We start from the raw sequence: 18,702 nt of genomic DNA, 5'->3' as shown, positions 1-18,702 counted from the left end.
TTTCAGTTAAATTTTTTGTCTTATTTATATTTATGTGTGCATGAATTTGCTGTTTCAATTACACTTATCTGTGTGCATGTGTGTACTAATGACCGGCCCACAGAGGCCAGAGGACAACTTGTAGCAGTTAGTCCTCTTCTTCCAGCATGTGGGTCCTGGGATTGAACTCATGTCCTTGGGCTTGAGAGTAAGCACCTTTATCCACTGTGCTTTATTCAATTTTTTTAAATGCCTCGATGATTTTCCAATGGCCTTTAATTCTTTTGAATTTATTTACCTACCATAGTCTCTTGACTTAACTCTGCGTCTGAAGCTCTAAGATACAGTCACACTGAGCCACAATATTCACAGGTGGTTCAGTGGCCTTGAGAGAGGAGTAATGGCAGTGGCTTCTGAAACTAGACAAAAGGAAGGTACACACCACTGTGCATCTCTGTGACAAAACCACAATTATCCCCAGGAAAATGTTTATTTACTATGTGTACAGACACACACACACACACACACACACATACACATACACGCACAGACACACACTGCATATTGTTTCTGGGAAAATAGTGGAATATTTGAAAACTTTTAAGAAACTTTAAAACTACTCCTAAAAATGGCATCAGAGAGGAGCAAAATATATTCAAATTCTAATCAAATGGCAATCATATTTAATGATTTAATAAGATTCCTTTATAAATTAGTTATCATGGAAATAAAAAACAGGAAAAATCAAGTATATAAATATGACATTAAAATATTAAACACACAAATATCTTTTATAAAACTTATGCTTAAGGAGTATGTTATTTGAAGATACTTAATCATTTGTGTACAATTATAATCTTAGATTTTTGTATACTTACAAGTCAGGTCTTCCGTAAATTAATTTCTAGCTTAGTGAAAAACTGGTAGATGACTGTATCATTTTAGCTTTGGTCATAATCTCAAAATCTCACTCCAATAAAGGTACTCTTCATGCATATTTAACAAGTATAAGAAGCAATTCCCATCAAATACCCAATGAAATTTTTTTTTTTTTTGGTTCTTTTTTTTTTCGGAGCTGGGGACCGAACCCAGGGCCTTGCGCTTCCTAGGCAAGCGCTCTACCACTGAGTTAAATCCCCAACCCCCCCAATGAAATTTTTTACAGAAATTGAAAAATAATCTAAAAATTTGCATGGAAGAACAAAGACTCCTGGATAACCAAAACACTCCTAAACAAAACAAAATAAATGCCCCCAAACTCTGCTGGAGATAGTCTCATTCCTGAGGATCACAGTAAAAACACCATGCCACTGGTGTAAAACCAGACACACTGATCAATGCCCTCAACTGGGGGGCCCAGAATCAACTCCGAGCACCTATAACCATCTGACAAAGATGACAAAAAATATGCTGGAAGAAAGACAGCATCTATAATGAATGGTTTGGGAAAACTGGATACCCTACATGTAGAAGAATGAAACTTTATACTTCTCTCACCCTCCACACAAATCAACTACAATGCATCAAATAATTCAGTGTTGAAACTAAAACTCTAAAGCTTCCAGAAGCAAGAGTAGGGAGTTCAGTTCAGGATATAGGCTCAGGTAAGAACACTCTGAATAGGACTTTGGTCACCAAGGAACGGGACTGCAATGGTTTGAATGAGTTTGGCTCTTTTGTTTGAATGCTTGATCCCTGGTTGGTCAAACTGTTTGGGAAAGATTAGGAGGTGTGGCCTTGTTGGAGGTGTGCCATTGTAGGTTGGATTTGAGATTTCAAAAGACTCCTTCAACTCCAAGTGCTCTCTCTGCCTTGTGGATGTGGATCAAAATGTGAGCTGTAAGCTGTTCTTTTGCTCCACTGACATGGAACCTAGTCTCTTGAACCTGTAAGCCAAATTAAATGCTTGCTTTTATAAGTTAGCCTGGCCATGGTGTTTATCCTGGTAATGGTATGGTAATGGTAATGATAGTGGTAGTGGTAGTGGTAATGGTAATAGTAGCAGTAGTGATAGTGGTAATGGTAATAGTAGCTAGGGCAAGGACCACCAAAAAAGAACACTTCATGAAATGCAAGGGAAACTGATAATAGACTGAAGAGGCATCCTATAAAATGGGAAGATTATTTACCAGTTATATGTCAGACAGAGGATTAGTGTCCAGAGTAAACAAAGAACTAAAAAACTAAATACTAGGAAAACAAGCAACTCAACTATTGTGGGTTTTGGAACTGAATGGAGTTCTTAGGGAAAACTTACATTGTTTATGATCCTTAACTATCATGGAAATACACATTAAAACTATTTTGAGATTTCATCTTACCTAGTCAGAATGGCGAAGATTAATAAAATAAAAGACAGCAAATGTACATAAGGACTTGGGGAATAAGAAACTTCCATTTGTTTTTGTTGGGAGTACAATCTGGTGCAGCCACTATTGAAATAGTGTGGCAGTTCTTCAGAAAACTAGAAACAAGCTAACTCCACGTCTCAGCTATACCATTGTTGGAGCACCGTCTAAGAATGGAGTTGTGTAAGGAGAATTCTGAGTAGTTGTGAGACAACTCCAAGAAACCAAGACAAGAGTCTTGTGAACTTAAGTTTCTTCAAAAATGTGGAATTGTTTTTGGAATGTGTTTTCATGACCCTTCCATGTAGAGTGGGCGGGAGTGAGTTCACTTCAAATGTTGTTATTCATGTCCCTCTACAGAAAAACACAATTTTGTCCTGTATGGCTTACCCATCCCAGGTGACTTGCCCACTGTGTGTGGCCTGCCTTTGTGATTATACAATTTACTCAATAAACTGTCTGAGACTCTGAATAAAGGTGGCTATTGCATGAGACTTTTGTCTGCCTCATTTATCAGCTTATCTTCTTAGGTCCCACCAACTCTAGATTGATAAACACACCATAACTGGGCATAAACTCAAAGAAATTTACAATCTCAAAGACTCATGCCTCTCCATGTTCATAGCTGCTATTCACAATCATTAGGACATCGAAGCAGTGTAGATGACTACCACTCCATGCACAGGTAATAAAAATGTGGTACCTGCACACGATGAAGTTTTATTCAGTTGTAAAGAAAAAGAGAAATTGTGAGATTTTCGGGCAAATGGAAGGAACTAGACAGCATTATATTGAGGAAGACCAGACCCAGGAAGACAAATGTTGCATGGGTTCACTCATATGTAGGCTTTAGTTAGCCTTGAATCTTTTGATCTGTGTCTAAGTTGGAGCAGAATCTAGAAAACTAGAAAGGGACAATTAATGGGAAGGTGAAAGAAAGACTTTAAGGGAAAGGGGTAGTAGAACATAGGCGACATGAAGAGTTAAAGGGGGAGATTGGAAGGGAGGTTTAAATAGAGAGAGGGATGGGAGTATAAAACAAAGTAGGGGGTTGGAGATAGATAACACTGAGGTAGAGGGGGATTTCCCCTAGTTGGTTGATTGTCTGATAAAGACGACAGGAAGCTAATCACGAGGTGAAGGTATGGAGGCTGGATCTTCTGGGCAGAACAGGAAGAGAAGGGGAGAAGAGAAGGGTCAGATGAAATGGAGGACAGAGGGAGACAAGATGAGGGAAGGTGAAGATGGAGCTGACCCACACAGCCTGGAGGAGCCACAAGTAGGTAGAGATTTCATAGCTGGCGATAGAGTAGTGTAGGGAACATTTGCCCAGTCTAGGCATGCAGCTGGTATTTATATCAGTTGAGTTTTGTGTTCTTTGTGTGGGCACTTTGGGGCTGGAGATTTACCGTTGTAAGTCTGCCTGGTTTAAGTCTCTAGTGTTTTCATTTCATGAACTGAATGATAGCTCCAGGCATTTCAAGAAAGACTGGTTGGGTCAGTTTAGCAAGCAGAGACCGAGAGAGCTAGCCTGGGAGGGGTTTTTGACTGGAGCATCTTGGCAGCAGTCTGGCCTCAGGAACCAAGGCAAGATGGCCACTTAGGGCTGGCCGTGGGGGTGGGTGAGACCGCCAATGTGGGTACATAGCTGGAATTAGCATGGATCATTTTTAAAAACTACATGCTACACTATGGTTGTTAGAAAAAAGAAAAACCATGAAAACCTACTATTTTATAAGCTTCGTACATACATATGTTCACAGAAAAGCATCTAATTGGGATTACTCTGCTAATAGGAAAAGGCTCCCCCAGAAGCCACGAATTGCCAAACAAAAAGCCTTTGCCAAGTAGCGTATACTGCTTTCCCAGGGGTTGGTCAGGGGTGCCCTCGAGACTCCCAAAACAGTATAGGATTCTGCATGGTTCTTGGTTACCCGCCAAGAACTAGATGGTTGCTGAAGTTGGTACACAGTTTGGTCACAGGACACGGAGAAATCAAGTTGGTACTAAACAGGAAGTTTTCTTCCTTGACTGATTTTTTGTAGTACCAGAAGGTGCTGTGCAGGCTTCTGGGCAAGAGAGTCATCAACAGTCTTACCTAGCCGTGAATTCTGTGAGATGTGATGATGATGAGGAAGTCAAGAATATCCATGGCAACAGTGGTATGAATGCTATGGGGGTAACCAAACACTCTCTAATGGGATTTAATAACTGTTCCAAAGGAGGAAATGCATGCCTTGTTCTGTACATCTGATCAAGAATCCAGGCCTCAGCGTGATTTACTGCTATTAATTTGCTAAACTGATATGGTTATCAAACTAAGTTTGTATGTCTCTCTCCATTGGTCTATGGCCGAATGATGGAGTACCAGCTATATCACAGATTTCATAACTGAGATGAGACATTCTGTCTTAGGGCTTCCCATTTTATTTCTAGCATGTCTCGGGATTCTGGCTAATGAAGAATACTATGTGTAGAGTTAGAAGGCCAAGGTTTGAATTTGCCTGAAGTGCCGTGACTCTAGTCTGTAATAATGCCTCATCTCTGAGCTCCGGTTCTCTCCTCCGGCAAGTGGGGATAAAGATGTACATCATGACCAGTTACTAGGATCTAAAAAGAACATTAATAAAAAGCTGTTTTACACCAAAGTATTCTTTCCCAAAATGCTACAGACGAATGTGTTATTATTTTTAGTAGAACAGTATAAAATCTTTCAACAATTTAATCGTCATGATTTACATCAATTCATATTTAAAAATACTCACACAATATATCTGAAGAATAAAGGCGTTATTTAAACTTTCAAGGTGGCCTAAAGTTTAGTATGTGAATGCACAAGAAGTATTTGTTGACAGAATAAATCAACACATTAAAAAGAAAAATATTAAATAACAGTACAGGCAATATGCAGTGCTAAAGTCTGGGAAACACAGATCTGACGTAATAAACAAATATGAAGCATCCATTAACTACTATAAAACTATTGAATAGAAACATTGAAGATACCAGTAAATAGTTAAAAATAATAACATTTTCAAACTGAACAATACCACTAACAAGATTAATACTATTTCAGTCCTTTTGAGGTATCTTAGATTAGTGATAAATAATAACTGTTTGGTATTAAGCATTGATTTATTTGTGAAGGATAAAAATAATTCACCAGTGCAGAACAGATGAGAAACTTCTTCATAAACCCTGGCATTTTCAGTGTGCCAACCAGCCCATCACCACCATCCTATGCAGTGACACTCTCAACGGCACTTTGGCAGCCACTTCTGTTCTACTGGGATTCAAGTATTTTTAAGTGTTATAGAATTACTATGGAAAAGTAAATCCTCCAATGTGATATCACGTATCGTGCCACCATCCATGAACACAATAAGAGTTTGGGGCAAACTTGAATTTCTAGGAAAATGTGTCACAGTAGCATGGGTTAGAGTTGCCTGAGAATTTAGATTCCATTTCTGCTGTCTAGATATAAGTTGCTCTAAGCTTGGGGACTGCCATCTACATTAATCTTAGTTATCAGTCTGGGGAAGGAACATACCTCTGATTCTAGCTTAATCTTGCTTAAGGGAACGAAAGGTCACCACAGTTAAAGTTTACAGTCTTCCCTAGCTTTTCGGTCAGTAATATTTCCCATCTTTGGAGTGATCTAGTTCTTCATTTTTATTATCTTTCAAATTTGGATTAGGGACTGACTTTGTTGGTCTGGATTTTATCTTTCTTATTACTTCCAACATCATTCTGCTTCATTTCTAAACCATTCTGGTACCAGCAGAATGGTACCTGTGCCATAACACTAGCCGAAATGTAGCCCAAAGACTGTGGCTATGCAGAAAAAGGTTCATTTCCAACAGTGGTTAGGGAGATACAGAAGGAAAAGTGACTGCATGAGGAACATGTTGGACACAGGATCACAGTACTACAGACTACAGATTAGCTACTATGTGTAATCAAGCACACAAAGAACATTCTTTAAATAAAATGCTAAGACATTGCAGGAGGGCACACCTCCCAGAGTGGGCTCCCACGTGCAACTTCTTAAGCTTATATTCCTGGAACACAGACATTCTCAAAACACTCTCTCTCTCTCTCTCTCTCTCTCTCTCTCTCTCTCTCTCTCTCTCTCTCTCTGTGTGTGATGATACTGAACTAAAAAACAGAAACCATGTTGCCCCCACATAAGTAAGTTTTGATAAGGATTTAATTTTGAGCCCCTCTGTTGAAAAGTCATTCTTTAAGGTTCAGAATACACATAAAGTCACAGTGAAGAACAAAGGGATAGCACTGAAAAGAGTAAAAAGATTTATTCATGAAAAATAAGAATTTTATGCTTTCATTATTAGTGAGTAGCAACTTTTAAAGGCTAGTTCGTACATGATCAAAAGTGGCAGATGGCACCTATTTGTCCAAAAGAGTAATAACATATAGGCCTTATAAAGCGCAAAATAAATAAAAAAAAATACAGAACATGAATGACCCATTAGAAAAAATGGACTACTATATTTGAACAGAGACTTTTCAAAGCAAATATGGTTAATAAATATGTTAACAATTGTTCAATATCATTAGAAAAAGGAAATGCAAATTCAATCCATTTGTAGTCTCTGCCTTACTAAAGATAGAATGGTTACCCCTATGAAATGACAACAAATATATATATATATAACTTGCTCACCCCTTTCATTGCTTTTCTATTCACAAATAACTAAGAAATCAGAACAATGCACAGGTCCATCAACTAATGAATGGATATTGAAAATGAGGTACATATGCACAATGGAATTTAATGTAGCCATAAAGAAAAATAAGAAGCCTGAAAGTAAGTGGACAGAGCTTAAAAACTGTATACCGAGCGAGCCCGGGGAACAAATGTCATGTGTTCTTCTTCATTTGTAGACCTTAGTTGTCCCGTCTCTAAATGTGCATGCTCAGCTTGGAGTGACGGCAGAAGCCAAGAAGCAATTGGGAGAGGTGCGTGTAAGGGAGGGTGAAGATGGAGCTAAGAATATGGCAACTAAGGAGAGGAAGGTTAACAGGAAGATGACTGGGGTGTGTGTGAGTGTGAGGAAATGAGGGCCAGAGGCTAACGTCAACCAAGATGGAGGATGTTTGCAAAGGCTGCATTTAAGCCGACTGGTAACCAAACTAAAGAAGACAGACTTTACACAGCTGGAGAGATGGCTGGTGGCTAAGGGCATTTGCTGCACTTGCAGAGGATGCAGGTGGAATTCGCTGCACCCATGTGGTTGCTCAAAACCATCTGTAACTCCAGTTCCAGGGAATATCATGCCTTGTTTCGACTTCCATGGGCCCCAGATACTCATGTGGTACATATATACACATGCAGACAAAAAATACTGACTATAAAATAGAATCCTAAAAACATTGAAAAAGGAAGAGAGAAAGAAAGAAAGAAAGAGGAAAAAAGATTTGAGCCTTCTGTCCCTCTAGATCCAATGGGACAAGACTCAACCCCAGCCCTGCAGCAGAAAATCTGCTATGGTCTTCCTTTACTCTCTGATACTCCCCCCCCCCCAATGTACCACAAAGCCCCTTTCCTCCAACCTTCCTTCTTCCAATTTATCCCATAATCCTAAACTCCGCCACTAGCAGGCATTCACTGGGACTCTACCCGCCTAGCTGGCCAGGAAAATAGGTAAGTCAACTGAACACTTTCACCATTTCCTCTTCCCTTCCAAATCCAACCTCCAGTCTCATCCCTAACTCCACAACAGAACATCAGCTACACTCCTCCCCCATCTCCTGTGGATCCCACAGAGAATCTACTAATTACTCCCCTCCCCCTACTCCACACTTTATCCTCGCTCTCAACCACAGCGGGCACCCCTCACACCCCTGCTAACCCAAGTGCTGGGTTATAAGCAACAAGTAGACTGTAAGGGTATCCACACTCTCCTTCTGCTCCTCAGGATCTAAGCTCAGGCAGCCACCACAGTCCCTAAATCCAGGAAGGAAGCAGAAACTAAGGGACAAAGTGCTCACCCAAAAGAGACAAAACCGCATATCACCACCCAGAACTATTATCATCAGTCCAGTCGTAGATGCCTAGATTAAGCTGGATCGCAACAACAAAAGAAGGCAGAAGAAAACTTACAAACTCAAACTAAACAAATCTCTGCTGAATGATAAATGGATCAAGACAGAAATAAAGAATGGAATTACAGATTTTCTAGAATTCAATGAAAATGCATACACGTCATACTCAAACTTATGAGACACAACAAAAGCAGTTCTAAGAGGCGAGTTCATAGCACTAAGTGCCTACATTAAAAAAAAAAAGGCAGCTAAACATCACACCTGAGAGAATAAAAAGAAGAAACCACACTAAAAGGAGTCAGTGGCAAGAAATAATCAAACTCAGAGCTGAAATTAAAAAAAAAAAAGAAAAAAAGAAATAGAGAATTCAAAGAGCCAATGAAACAAAGAGTTGATAATTTGAGAAAATAAGACCAGCAAATTAAATTAATCTTATTTGAATTGACTAAGAGGCAGAGAGAATATCCAAATTGATAAAATCAGAAACAAAAAGGGAAATGTAACAACAGACACCCAGGATATTCAAAGAATTATTAGGTCACGCTTTAAAAATCTGCACTCCACCGAAGTGAAAAAGTCTAAAAGAAATGTATACTTTCTTGATTGGCACTGCTTATCAAAGTTAAATCAAGATCAGATAAGCAAGTTAAACCGACCTATATCCTTTAGTGAAACAAAAGCAGTCACCAAAAGTCTCCCAACTAAGAAAAAGCTCAGGGCCAGATGGCTTTAGCACAGAATTCTACAAGACTTTGAAATCATTCTCCTCAAATTATTCCATAAAATAGAAACAGAAGGAACATTACCCAATTCATTTTATGAGGCCACAGTTACCCTGATGCCCCTCCAAAAAAGACAACAAAGAAAATTATAAATCAATTTCCCTTATGAACATAGATGCAAAAATACTCAATAAAACACCCACAAACCAAATCCAACATCCCATCCAAAAGGTCATTCATCATGATAATCAAGTAGCCTTCACCCTAGAGATGCAGGGATGCTTCAATATATGAACATCAGTACACGCAATCCACTATATCCACAAATTGGAAGAAAAACAGACATAAACACTTCATTAGATGATATCATTAAATTAACTCACAAAATTAGTAGCTCTCCAAAATACAAATGATGAATGGACTGAGGAAGAAATTAGGGAAATAACACCTTTCACAGTAGTCACAAATAATATGAAATATGTTGGCATAACTCTAACCAAGAAAGTGAAAGACTAGTCTGATAGAAACTTCAAGTCTTTGAAGAAAGAAATGAAAGAAGGTATCTAAAAATGGAAAGATCGCCCATGCTCGTGGGTTGGTAGAATGAATATAGTAAAAATGGCCACTATACAAAAAGCAATCTACAGATTCATGGCAGTTCCCATCAAAAGGCCAACACAATTCTGCACAGCTTCATGTGGGAATAGAGAAAAAAAAACACATGATTGCTAAAACAATCCTTAACAATAAAAGAACTGTGGAGGGTCTCACCATTTCTGACTGAAGTTATACTACAAAGCCATAGTGATAAAAAGAGAAGATAGAGTGGGGAGTAGTCTTGAACATAGTGGAAGACAAGACAACTTTCTGAACAGAACATTGCTGATGCAGGCTCTAAGATCAATAACTAAAAAGTGGGATCTCATGAAACATGAGAAGCTCCCCATGTAAAAGACACCATTGTTCAGACAAGGTTGCAGCCTACAGAATGGGAAAAGATTTTCTTTCTTTTTTAATCAATTCCATATCTGCTAAAGAGATACCCAGAATCTTTAAAGAATTCAAGAAACTTAATAAAAAAAATACCCAATAGCCCAATTTAAAAGTGAGAATTCTCAAGTAGAACAAACTTAAATGGCTAAGAAACAGTCAACATCCTTAGCCATCAGGGAAATGCAAATCAAAACTATTTTGAAATTCTTTCTTACACTTGTCATAAAGGCTAAGATCAATAATACATACAAGTGACAGCTCATGCTGGCAAGGAAACTTGTGTAGCCACTATGGAAACTAGTATGGTGTTTTCTCGGGAAGATGGGAATAAATCTACTTCAGGATACAGCTATACCATTCTTGGGCATATACCCATCACACCCACCTGTGGACCTCCCAGATATGATGTACTCATTTTTGAAATAATAGCACAACAGTTATAGGGGTGACCAACTACTATTCCACAGTTGGGCTTGGGGTCTCTCATTCCCAATGAGGGAACTTGTTTCCAGTACAGTAAATTTGGCCACAAAAACTAAACCAAAACTAAAGAAAAATTCATAGTGGGTGGGGGGCATGAGTCAAAGGCCCCAGCTAACCTGATGTTTAGGTAGATTGACAGAGTGTTAAACTGCCTTCTAAATATTTATGCTTATACTCCTCGACAAATGCTACTTGCAGCCTTAATCAGAGAATCCTCCTGTTTTAATGCAGAGGCTCATGAGTCTGTAAGGTGTAGAGAATACAGGACAGATCAGTTGTAAACATAATACCACTTGGGCAAGATAAAAAAACTCTATTGTGACAATGAACTCACTATCACTGTGAATGCCTAGACTGTTGACATGCCTGTCAACAGTAGGTTTGAGGAGAAGCTGGAGGTAGCATGGTGGGCACCCGGGTGCCCGGCCCATCACTTCTGAACTATTTGCTACTCATAGATTCGTTAAGAGGGGGAATCCTTGCTTTTGGTTGTGAACCCACCGATGACCCAATATGCTTCAGTAGATGATGGTCCTGGTTAAACTGAATGGATCACAAAGCAAACTCAAAAGTCATGGATCTAGGAAAGTTGCTGGTGGGGAGAGAGGAACAAGGCAGAGAAGAGGGAACGCGTTATATAACTTGTGAAATTACTATTCGTGCTTTTTAAAAGTGGAAGGTGAAGTTGTGAAATGTGCACTTTATTTAAAAAATTATTGAAATGGGGTTGGGGATTTAGCTCAGCGGTAGAGCGCTTGCCTAGCAAGCGCAAGGCCCTGGGTTCGGTCCTCAGCTCCGAAAAAAATTATTGAAATAATTATAGGAAGATAACCATGTTCCCTCATAATCTTAGCACATTGTGGAAGATACCTGTAAAAAACTGGATCAGTCACTTATGTTTCCAAGGATTCTCTAGTGCTATGCCAAGATTCCAAGACGCATATATATCTGACCGCGCGCGCGCGCGCGTGTGTGTGTGTGTGTGTGTGTGTGTGTGTGTGTGTGTGTGTAAAATTCTGTCTCTCAGAACATACTGTTCATTACCAATGAACAAAAGAAAAAGAAATTGGAGTTTTCTGAAAAGTCTTAATACAAGGCACACACACCTTCCTGTGTGGCCACACGCAGCAGAGACCAACTTGGCCTGTCTCACACACTACTAAACATCTCTACTAGCTAATACTGTCAGGGGCTGGGGGCCAGGAGACAGAGGAAGAAAGTCTGAATTGGTAAGTCTGCACAATAATTGAGAAACTACAGACTGTCAATTTCACTTAACTTTTAAGTATTCTAAAACGTTGTTAGGTAGACCCCCTTTTTGAAATTAACAGCTAACACTAATTAACATGGAGAGATGCAATTTGTATGCTATGTGGTAACATTCATAAACCATCACAAACTATTTTCCTTGCTTAGGATATTCCCTACGAGTCTTTTACTCCCAACCTGATGAGTAGATCTCTATTTGCAGATAATAAGCCAACAACTAAGATCTCTACCTCAATTCAGTGATGGTGGAGTTTAAGTGAACATACTTGTCTGAAATAGGGGAAAACGGCCAACCTTCACTGGGTTCTCTCCTGTTTGGAGAACATATAGAAATCCCACTCAACTCCCGAAACACTATTAAGAGTAGGAACTACTGTTTCCACTACAGAAGACCAAGCCCTTAGGGATTAATATACTCATGCAGGTCCCTTAACTGTCTGGTAGTTCCATGGTAAGCTCCTGTCAGAGTGCCTAAAGCCTGCTGCTCCTTTTGCAACACATGACTGTCTCTCAGGTTCTCTGTATGATGCCATTACATTGTATCTTAACAAATTGTCTCGGAAACTTGGCCTATCTTCTGCATCATCAGTCCTCTGTTACCTACTACACTGTACCAGACAGTAAAATGCCTTTCTATTAAAATAAATTAAGCCAGCTTTATCCCCTAGAATGACTGCACACTGCTAAAGTCAGCCATTGGCCAGTACCAGTACTCTATACTGAAGATTTCTCCATATGACTGGGAGACCAAAGAAGCAAGCACTTTGGTTTTAAATAGTAGTCTGTGATTCTGCTGTTATTTATTTTCCTAACTTGCATGGGTCTAGAAAAGAATTGTGAGTGGCTGCTAAGAACAAAGATTGTAAAGGAAAAAAAAACTTACATGTGGGATGGGGTTGGAGAAATGACAAATTTATTTTACAAACGAGTTAACGGGAATTTTATCTGTTGGATCTGCCAGGATCTTGGACTAATTTACTTCGCTGTACATACAGATAGCATCAAAGACAAAGGCTAGGAAGGCTTCACATGACCACATGTAAGACAGCTGTTTGGCTTACTGCTGGGGTAAACACCAGGAGAAATGGCCTTGCCGTCCACAGCAGCCCAGCGGAGCCGATGAGGTTTTACTGTAATAAACTGAGGCTTATGTGAAATGTTGAATATCTTTCTCGAATAATGGATCGTGCTTTGCTGTACTCAGGTACTGAATATATTTTAATCTTTCCATGGTGACTGGGGTCATTGATACACCACATACAGGCCACTTGGCTTGAATTCTGACAGTCTTGTTTGAGTCTTTTTGGATCTCACGAAAATAAGAAAAGTGAGCGTCATTAAATAAGTTGAGGAAGCCTTTTCTCTGTTTTCTGAAATACACATAAAAAATAAGTGCAGCAAAATGAGTACTTGGCTTTTTATGTACAAAAGCGATATTTGGCTTGAAAAGACTAGATGTTTAAAAGAATGCTAAGTGGTCTGGAGCTTTCATGGCTGTTGTACCTTGCTTTGAAAGTTTATTATGGCGAGCATCTGTGTGAATGTGTATGCATAGCGGTCAGAAGATAACTTGTAGAATTCAGTTCTCTCCTCTTATCATGTCGCTCCTGGAGCTCTAATTCACACGGTCAGGTTTGGCAACAAATACTGTTCCCTGCTAAGCCATTTTGTTAGCCCTGTAACTTGCTTTTTAGTGATAGGCAAATGTTTTACATACAACAATATCATCAACATTTCATTACACGTTTTAGTTTTCACATCATAATGTATGCTTTAATTTATATATTTTAAATTACTAAAAAACATGTCTCATGTGTCTTGATAACAAAGTTTTAACTTGAGAAGTCAATATTTTAATGTCAGTGAGGGGAGAAAATAATTTCCCCCAAATAATTTCAAGTTCTATTGTAGGAAGAATCTGGTTTTTAAAACCAATCTTACTTTATTTTCAGTAAACATGAAACTAAATTGCTGTTTTAAATGTAGCAAAAACATGGTTTTTAAAGTCATCTAAAGAGCAGGAAAGCTTGAGATGATTTAGCAGGTGAAATGTTTGAGTTTACATCTCCACATAAAAGCCAGGCAGGTGTGGTGGCCCACAGGGACAAAGGGCTGTGCCAGACTTGCTGAAACAAAGAAGTCAGGGGCAGTGAAGGCTGAGGAAGACAGTTGACATCCACCAGGGACCTCCAGGATCACACACATGCACGTGTATATGTACCCATTCATACTATGTGCCTACATACATGCAAACACATATGCACACCATACAGACATATACAAACAATATATGCTTTTATCATGTGAGGGTACTCAACGGCATCTAGAAGCAGACTCTGGCAAGAACAGTGTTTGGAGGAGGGTAATAATCTTTCTTTAGTTGTATATTTTTATAAAATGGCACCTGAACAGCCTTGCTTCATTTGTACAGAAATTGTAAAGCAGTTTAGTGAGTCTCTCTTGGATTTGTAGCAGTTCCATTTATAAGCAGCCCAATTTTGCTGTTTCTAATTATCTCTTGAATAAACTGTCAAAAATATTTAGGTTTATCAACTTAACAGATGCTTGGCTGGGCTCAGAGAGCATTAAGAATAAAATGTTCTGTGAACCGCAGTATGGAATTAATTTTCTTATCAAAAGTAGAAACACCAGGCTCAAAGTGTATCATGACAAGCATATACTAGGCATTATAAGCAAGGGTTTGAGGACCTCCTGGCCCCATGGCGAAAGACAGTCAGTCCTTTTATTGTGCTGGCAAAAAAGCTCTTGGTTTCCTGCCATTAAATCTAAGTGCCAGCTTAAGTCTGCACAGATCTGAATCGCTTTGTACAACACCCTCTTTATGAGAACAGTGTCTACCTGTAATAGAGATTCTTATTAGCTAAGAAGATGAGAAATTCTGTTTCTTCATGGGGGAATTGGGCATGATTTTCTCTTTCTGATCCAGTATTTAAGTTAAACATTCTACATGTTTCTTGCAACCAATTTAACCAATTGTAAGGGAGGCCAGAAACCCCTATTGATTTCTTCTATCTCAGATGATAGTTCTTGGAGACCTTTTCATTTAATTTATATGGTCAGATTGTGTTAAGTAGACATGGACTATTGATATAAACATTTCCACATGTTATAAAGACCCAGAACTTCCTCTGAAAAGAATTCAGGTGCTATTGGCTGCTTTCTGTAATGGTTGTAGCTTCACCCAGACTTTGTCATTGCCCTACCACTGGACGTCACGTGTAAGCTTGTGGAAGAGAGCTTTCTGTTGGCACACCATGCTATCTGGGAGCAACCCTTCCTCTGACACATTTCTCCCAGTCACTGACACTTGTCTTCCTCTATTTATGGAATAAAGGGCTACATAAATACAGAGAAGGAAGGGAGAGTTGACAGAAGTCTAGAAATCTAGTTTAGGGTCAGGGGCACCCTGAGCCTAGTGGGTCTATAAGTTATTCATAACTCACCCCTTGGCAATATGACACTTTGGTGACTATAACCATCCCCTCTTCATTTTATGCTCCAGAAGCTTGTGAGACCTCAATGAGTCATGAAGAATCTTAAAATCAAATCCAAAGAATCCAACGTGATGATAACAAAAAAGAATAATTGATATTTGAACAGAGGTTAATATTTGACAATGGATAAAGATTGGTATACCTTCCCTTCCTCGGGGCTTTGTTGGCATGAATTGTGAACGTCGTCTTCTCTTATGAATTTTCCAGGCCAGGAAGTCAGTCCTTTGATTTGGCCCCAGACCAAGTCGCCAACGTTGAACGTCCTTGGTCTATAGTGTATCAACTCATGAGAAGAGGGGGAGTCTGGATTCCTTAGGTCGTCTTCACTACTAATGCTTTTAGCATCGGAGGGACTAGGCACACACCCATTAATGCTTTTGGCATTAAAGTCTCCATTGTAATGGATGTAGTCTTTGACCAGAGAACTTTCCAAACTATTCGAAGAGCCTGGAGACTGCCCCTCTAGGACTAGGTCTTGTTTTGCAGTGCCTAGCAGCTCTCCAAAGCCCCGACTCTGACGAGGTCTGTTTCCATTAATGTGTGTACATCTCTCCACAGTACTCTCTAGTCTCTCTTTAAAACTCATCATAGTTCTTTTGTAGTTATTATACCTGAAATTTTCCTCCAGAATTTTATCACCTTGACAGTTTCTTGGTGGTAACAGTATTGGGTGCTGTTCCCCAGCTAGAAATGGCAGTGTGGAGACATTGTTGGGCCTTTCATGACAAGGACTATTGTGGATATGGCCTGGATGATCTAAAAACTCCTCATATTTCCACCTGTTACGCTCCCCTCTGGGACTTTGCTCTCCATCCCATTGTTTTCTGGATGTGTGGCAGCTCGCTGACTTGTAACACTCAAACCCGTCTCCTTCACCAGAGTTTTTCCCATGGTCTATGTTCTTGGGTAGCCGCGCCCCTCTCGCATTCCTCAGCCTGCTGTCGTGATCCGCTCCTCCCATGTTCCGCCCATGGATGACGGCGCTCACAGCACTGGACAGATTTAGTGGGTCACCAATGGAGGCAGTGAAGGCACTCATGGCGCTCAGGGCTGGGATAGGGCTGATTTGAGTGGTGCTGTTCACAGCAGTGGTGATGACAACCTGCATTCCTTTGCTGGCTGCATCCACAACTGCTTTGTAAATGGCGTCTACGGAGGCATCGCCTTGGCCACCCATAACGAGGCCGTCCTTCATGGGCTGACCAAGAGACGGGTCAATCCTTGGCTGCAGCTCACAAGGTGTATCTTGGAAATGTGGAAGTGCAAGGTTTGGGTTCTCAGGAAGTGCTGTGAGCCCCGGCTGACTGTTTATTCTCTTATTTAGAAGAGCTGCATCTCCTTGCATCCTCACCTTAAATGAATAGGAGAGAGAAAGAGAGAGAGAGAGAGAGAGAGAGAGAGAGAGAGAGAGAGAGAGAGAGAGAGAGAGATTGATTTAAAGACCTTAAAAAAGAAGATCATAATTTTAAGATTCACCAAAAGATAGTCAAGGAAGCACAAAGAACAAGAATAAAAAACGAAAGGAAAAACATTATTCTGTATAGAAAACCTCACGCACTGATTGTATTTTATATTTGGGTAATTTCTTTAGTTGAAAGAGTTCAACAGATCTCCTTCTAAACTTATCATTGCCAAAGGTTTTCTAGAAAAACTAAACTTGAAGTAGTTGGACACAAGGTGTTTGCGGGTGGGTGTTTGAAACTTAAAGATTGATGATTAATGATTATATTTAACTAAGTTAAATACAAGATAAAATAAAAATAAATTCCTTTCTTAACAATGCAGTACTTTGGTATGACATTGCATATGCTAATTTTTATTTATATTCATTTACTGTTGTGCATGTGTTGTGTGTGGGCACACATGCCGTGGTGCATGTGTGGAGGCCAGGGGACAATCTTTTGGAGCTGTACATCTTCCCTCTCACCTTTATGTGATCTGGGGATTGAACTCAGGTTGCCAGGCTTGTGAGATGAGGACCTTTACCCTCTAAGTCATCTTGCCAACCAGACATGATATTTCTTTTTTTTAAAAAATGATTTATTTATCTATCTATTTATTTATTATATGTGAGTACACTGTCACTGTCTTCAGACACACCAGAAGAGGACATCAGATCTCATTACAGATGGTTGTGAGCCACCATGTGGTTGCTGGGATTTGAACTCAAGACCTCTGGAAGAGCAGTCAGTGCTCTTAACCACTGAGCCATCTCTCCAGCCCCAGACATGATATTTCTTAAAGTCGTTAGGTATTAATTCCTGCTCTTCAACCTTAACAGGCCATTTCCCGAGGTACATCCTCATGCTTCTGAAAAGGACACTGGCTGTCTCTAGAGTGACTATCAGTTAGGAAGAGGCAAGGGGAAGGAATTTCCGTACAGAAGCATTAATGCAGTTTGGAAAAAAAGTTTCTGTGGCTTCTCTAATTTCTCTAACACTGTGGAAGAAATACTGCGACAGGTTTAGGTCTAATACAATCATTAGTTATCAATCTTAATTTCTACTCGGCCTGGCCGAGAGTCCACTCCCCGCTGGTCTCTTCCTACTTTCTTACTAAACTAGCACCTAGGATCCATGGCACACCGGCCATGTTGTGCTACCTCCCCCTTGTCTGTACTTGCCAGACACAATCTAAATCTTAGATCATTTTAAATTCTGGTGCTGTCTACATCCACAGGAAGGTAAAGTATTTTATGAACAGAAATTTATGTTTTCCAGCCTGGCCTATTGCCGCTCCTTCAGTCTTGTGATCTTCCAGTCAGGAACGGCTTTCTCCACTACAGTTCAAGTCTTTCTGTACTTCTTCAAGCTGACTGCCATATCCTCTCCTACCCTACTCTTGGTAGACAGCCCTACTTACCAGAGAAAACGGAGCTCGGGCTAAGATTGGTCCTTAATAGCATGTATTTCCCAGAAGTCATGCCTTGTCCATTCTCCATCTGCTCTATGGAAGGACGCTCTGTACTCGGGGATCTAGACTTCCTCTCTTCATAGTTACTCTCCTGTACTATAGGCTCTTTCATAAGATTATGTTCATCCTCCCAGTACAGAAGGTCAGTGGTCAACTCAGTGTTTCTCTCTGGAGTATTAACCCAGGTCTCTTGTTCCTCACAATTTCCTTTTGGAGGAATACCTTATTTTGTAAGTCTCAATGTCTGACCATTTCACCGTGACCCTGCTTCCACCACCTCCCCAGGATACGTTGTCCTGGAGTCACTCTCATGTCATTATGGTACAGTAAACTGGCTTCGGGTTTTCACTTGCTTTCTTGGTGCCATAGGGAGGCACATCGCCCATTATGAACTAATGTATTACATATGTGTGG

The 18,702-nt window shown here is 39.9% G+C and overlaps 1 protein-coding gene across 32 annotated transcripts in view; it reads right to left on the bottom strand.

Annotated features, from left to right (window-relative positions):
• Positions 1–18,702, bottom strand: part of Mbd5 (methyl-CpG binding domain protein 5) — a 387,213-nt gene that overhangs the window by 17,969 nt on the left and 350,542 nt on the right. For 20 of the 32 annotated variants that reach the window (XR_015682831.1, XR_015682832.1, XR_015682834.1 and 17 more), the window contains 1 exon segment: positions 15,518–16,726. The exons of the other annotated variants lie outside the window; for them this stretch is intronic. Coding sequence is in view for 15 of the 20 variants with exons in the window: in XM_087651565.1 (XP_087507691.1) it covers positions 15,518–16,726 (1,209 nt within the window). In the remaining 5 variants the exon portion in view is untranslated. 32 annotated transcript variants of the gene reach the window in all.

This window comes from Rattus norvegicus, chromosome 3 (assembly GCF_021556685.1).
Source record: "Rattus norvegicus strain SHRSP/BbbUtx chromosome 3, alternate assembly SHRSP_T2T, whole genome shotgun sequence".
Classification (NCBI taxonomy): domain Eukaryota; kingdom Metazoa; phylum Chordata; class Mammalia; order Rodentia; family Muridae; genus Rattus; species Rattus norvegicus.
The sequence above is the reverse complement of the archived record's forward strand: the minus strand, read 5'-3'. Positions and strand labels throughout refer to the sequence as shown.